Source organism: Emydura macquarii, unplaced genomic scaffold, assembly GCF_026122565.2.
Source record: "Emydura macquarii macquarii isolate MOO-44397 ecotype Brisbane River unplaced genomic scaffold, CSIRO-AGI_Emac_v2 contig_3235, whole genome shotgun sequence".
NCBI classification, from domain to species: domain Eukaryota; kingdom Metazoa; phylum Chordata; order Testudines; family Chelidae; genus Emydura; species Emydura macquarii.
In genome coordinates this window covers 68,796-73,652 of record NW_027133372.1, presented here as the reverse complement: position 1 = coordinate 73,652, position 4,857 = coordinate 68,796, and the positions used below count along the sequence as shown (strand labels likewise).

Genomic DNA, 4,857 nt, shown 5'->3' with positions numbered 1-4,857 from the left:
ATGGGGGACTGTATTCTGGAAAGCAGTGACTGTGAAAAGGATTTAGGGGTCACAATGATTAAGAGGCATAGTGACTATAGTTTGCAAGTACTTCCACAGGTAGCAATTATGAGATACTAAAAGGTTCTTCACTGTACCAGAGACAGGCATGACAAGAACCAATGCCTGGAAGTTTAAAGCGAGACAAATTCAAATTACAAATAAGGTGCAATTTTTTTTAGCAGAGAGGGTAATTAACCACTGAATCAAGGGAAGCAGTGGATTCTGCATCTCTTAATATCTTCAGATCAAGACCAGATGCCTTTCTGGAAGATGTGTTAAACACACATTATTGGGCATAATACAAGTGTAACTGACTGAAATGTAATGGTTTGCATTATACAGGCATTCAGACTTTATGATGTAATGATCCCTTCTTTCCTTAAAATCTATTAATCTATGCATTTGGCTATGAAGTGATTTTATTAACTGAAATAGTTATATTAGTACAACTAGTGTTGAAACACTTATATCAGTATAAAGGTATGTTTATAATGGTGTAGCTTATTCTCCTTCCTGTATGGGAATAAGTTATCGTGATATAACCATTTTTATACTGGTATAACTGCGTTCATACCGGGGGATTGTACTGCTTTAACCATTCTGGGGATAGCTAAAGCATCACAAGTTTTGCATGTAGACAAGGGCCAGAAGCGTCCACTCTGGGGGGTGGGTTGGGTTATAATTATATCTGTATAACTGTTAAAGGCCTTGTCTTCATGGGAAAGTTTTATCAGCTTTCTGGTTTATGTGGATCTTTTCACACATCAAGAAGGGCGGGAAAAACATTTTTAAAAAAAGAGAAAATGATTATAAAACCACAAAAGGCTGGAAACTCAGGGGCGGGGTATATGTCTATATTGAACTTGTATGTTAATGGATTACATATCAATTTGATGTCCCTTTAACTTGCTCATTGATCCATTATCTTTATCAGGATGGAAATGTCTCTGATGGGATCACTTTCTCAAAGAAAGGTCTGGATTTTGCTTTTAGATTTCCAGGATATTTTGGATTCTGATCTGAACAAAATGCATTAAGTGATAAGAAGCGGGCTGTAGTTGGCATGGCAATAGAAATGAAATGAGCATGTACATCCCTGATCCTAACAATTATTTTTAAAGAAGCACTGATCCCTCATGTGGCCTTCTGAAAGAATCCCATTAAAAAAAAAAACCCTTCTCTCTCCTCTGTTTCCTATGTTTTAATGCTCTGTTTTTACTCCTAAGAGGCATTTCTTTGAAAACCGAATCTTCGTTTCATCCATTTTCCTGCTCCAACCACGAACTGTTTCCAAAACTACAAAGTGACATAATTCAGTGAGAATGATTTGAGTAAGAGATGGCTCAAGGGGCTCCTTAGTGGCTTTTTCACCAGCAAGTCAGGGGTTTGAATTTAGCCAGGGACCAACAGTTAGTACTGACTGATCAAACCTCAGTCATTTGTCTATATAAAAAGAGGTGGTGGACTCAGTTCATTTCCTGATGGCCATGAATTATTTTAAATTTGGAAATATTCATTTCATTATGGTATTTTCAAAACCCCATGCAATGGCAAGCTGTACAAATCGTGTCAGTCGCAACCCATATGTGCATGTGCAGTTAGGGTGACCAGATGTCCCGATTTTATAGGGACAGTCCTGATATTCGGCGACTATTACCCCTCACCCCCATCCTGATTTTTCACACTTGCTATCTGGTCACCCTAGATGCAGTAATTGCATAGATCAGCACCAATGTCTACCTGCGGTTATCTGGTCTGACCATATGTGTGTGCAGAAGTAGATTCAGTACACTGAACTGGTGCATGCTTTTTGAATGTCTCACAGCCTGTACGAGGCTTGATAATATAGAGCTCTACAGTGTGTCTGTGCAAAAGGGTTCCTGCATGTTTAGTGAAACATTATTGATGAGGATTGGAATTCTCAGTGGTCATTTCTTTATACTAACTTGTTCGCTAGCTGGAAGCAGGCTTATTGCTAGCAATGCAGGGTGGGGAAGGCAATAATATATTTTGGGGAGGCAATCAACAAATGCATCCGTAATAATGAAGGGATATGTGGCTCTTCCTCAAGGAAATTTTGAATATTTCCTGTGGGTCAGAAGGTTTTAAAATATCTCAGAACAAAAAGGCCAAAACAATGTGGGTCATATCCAAAATTGGTGTAAACCGAAGGAGCTGTGAATTTATGTGAATGTGAATTTAGACCATCTGAGCATGAAGCCCATTCACATTCAGTGAAAGGGGAAATGATGCAGCAAAGACAGCTAATACCCTCTTCACACATGAATCTTAGAGGCATGATTTGGCCTCTGTTATTTCTTGTTTGTATTGTCCAAACTATCACCTAAACATTGTCACAGAGAACTTGTTTTTCTTTCCCAAAGCCCATTTAAATCATGGGGAGTCTTTCCATTGATGTTACTGAATACTGGACCAGTGCATGAGATGTGTGAAGTCATAAAACTAACTGAGTTGATTCCCCCACAAAAATTAGAGGGGGAGATCTTGAAGCTACGTGACGGTGGAAGGATGGTCCCGTGGCTCGGGCCCTCGCTGGTGACCCAGAAAAGTTGGATGTGAGTCTATGCTCTATCACAGATACCCTGTGTGATCTTAAATAAGTCACTATGCCTATACTAAAGTGCACTTGGGAACCGTTAGTGAACACCACAAGGTTCTACATGGACCAGCTAATGGGTAACATGTTAGTGCTCTTTAAAAATCACACTCCTGTACATGCTTGTTATCCCACTGTGGAGACAAGCCTTACGTCTCTTCAGTTCCCCTCTTGTAAAAAGGTACTGATATCACTTCCTTTTTTCCCGGGAATGTTGTGAGGATAAGCAGCTTAAATTGTGAGGTGCTCAGATACTTACTTGGCTCCCATGACTGTAGTACCATAGATGGATAGATATCAATTTGGACCTTATGAAAATGTCAGAAACATGTTACCTTGCTAGACCATTAGAGACCAAAACCAGCCCAGTCAAACTACTTTAGGTGTGTCCCAGTTGTCCAAAAAAGTCAACGCTCAGGAAGTCTGAGAACTGAGAAGGTCTTCTTGGAGAACATTCAAGGGTCTGGAGCTTACAATGGAGTTTTGCAATGTTAACGATGATGTTTCACTCGTTTGATTCTGATATATAAAAGGAGCTGATGGCAGCCTTTAAGTGCATGCACATAAATAAGAAAATCACATGATCAAAAATTGAAATAAATGAATGAAATTTCAGCTAAAAAATGTGCCCCATGAAGCAATACATTATTATTAAATAGTTGACCAAGCAAAGAGTGGCCCTATACGTGACTCAACGGCATTTATATTTGTCTGTAATGCGATAAGCTCTGAAAACCACATCCAATCAATTACAAAACTTCAGGTAATGTTCTAGGCACCAATGGACACTATTTGCTTGATTTGGGTGAAAATCAGAAGAGCCAGATTTCCATTAAAATTACCATTTGGCCACTCAGAATACAGGGGTGAGGGTTTTAGGGTTAGTGGGCCCCACATTGAATTGTAACCAGCCACCCCGCTCAGCTGGCCCTCTCCCTAACAACTCTGGCCACCCCCGCAACCGGGGCTATCACCCCCCACTCCAACTGAGCTCATTGACACATCAGTCTGGTCAGAATCCTCTTGACTTTGGGGAAAATTGGATAGCCAGAATAGTTTGATTTTAGTGGAAAGAAAAATGGATTGCTTGTTTAGATCATCTTGACCTTACCTTCACGTTGGTTAATATTCACTTCTTGGGTTATAAAAGCTTGATATTCATGTAATAATTATACAATATATTTATGTTAATGATATTATTCCTTATTTTGGCAGGTAAATTAGCTCTGTATCACTCAGCCACCACCTAACCAGAGCACATGGGGAATATAAACAATGTGACTGAATTTGTCCTCTTGGGCCTTTCCCAGAATCAGAAGCTGGAGAAAATGTGTTTTGTGCTGTTTTTATTCTTCTATTTAACCATCGTTCTTGGGAACCTACTCATTGTTTTCACTATAGTTAGCAGTCCACATCTGAACTCACCCATGTATTTCTTCCTGAGTTACTTGTCCTTTGTAGACATCTGCTACTCTTCTGTCACAGCCCCCAAAATGATCACAGACTTCCTTACGGAGAAGAAAATGATCTCCTTTGTTGGCTGCATAGCGCAGTTGTTTGGAGTCCATTTCTTTGGTTGCACTGAGATCTTCATCCTGACGGTGATGGCGTATGATCGTTACATTGCGATTTGCAAACCCCTCCATTATACAACCATCATGACCAGGCGTGTGTGTGGCCAGATGGTGGTGGCCTCATGGATAGGGGGTTTTGTGCATTCTATGATACAGACTCTCCTAACCACCCAGTTACCCTTCTGTGGGCCCAATGAGATTGACCATTATTTCTGTGATGTGCACCCTTTGCTACAACTGGCTTGCACTGACACCTATGTTGTTGGCATCATAGTTGTTGCCAATAGTGGGCTGATTGCTTTGGGCTGTTTCCTTCTCTTGGTTATATCCTACATTGTCATCTTAGTCTCCTTGAGGAGGCAGTCTTCTGAAGGGCGCAGTAAAGCTCTCTCCACCTGCGGTTCCCATGTTGCCGTAGTGATTTTGTTTTTTGGGCCTTGCACGTTCACCTACATACGACCTTCTAGCAGCTTGTCAGAGGATAAGATGGTCGCTGTGTTCTACACAGTTATCACCCCCATGCTGAATCCGCTGATCTACACACTAAGAAATGAGGAGGTGAAAAGTGCCATGAGAAAATTATGGAGCAGAAAAGTGACATCAGATGGGAAATCAAAAGGGTGA

At 40.6% G+C, this 4,857-nt stretch overlaps 1 protein-coding gene across 1 annotated transcript; it reads left to right on the top strand.

Moving 5' to 3' along the window:
• Nucleotides 1–3,918: 3,918 nt before the first annotated feature.
• On the top strand, nt 3,919–4,857 carry LOC137142573 (olfactory receptor 4S2-like). The gene has a single exon (XM_067531977.1). The coding sequence runs from the start codon at nt 3,919–3,921 to the stop codon at nt 4,855–4,857; it is 939 nt and encodes a 312-aa protein (XP_067388078.1).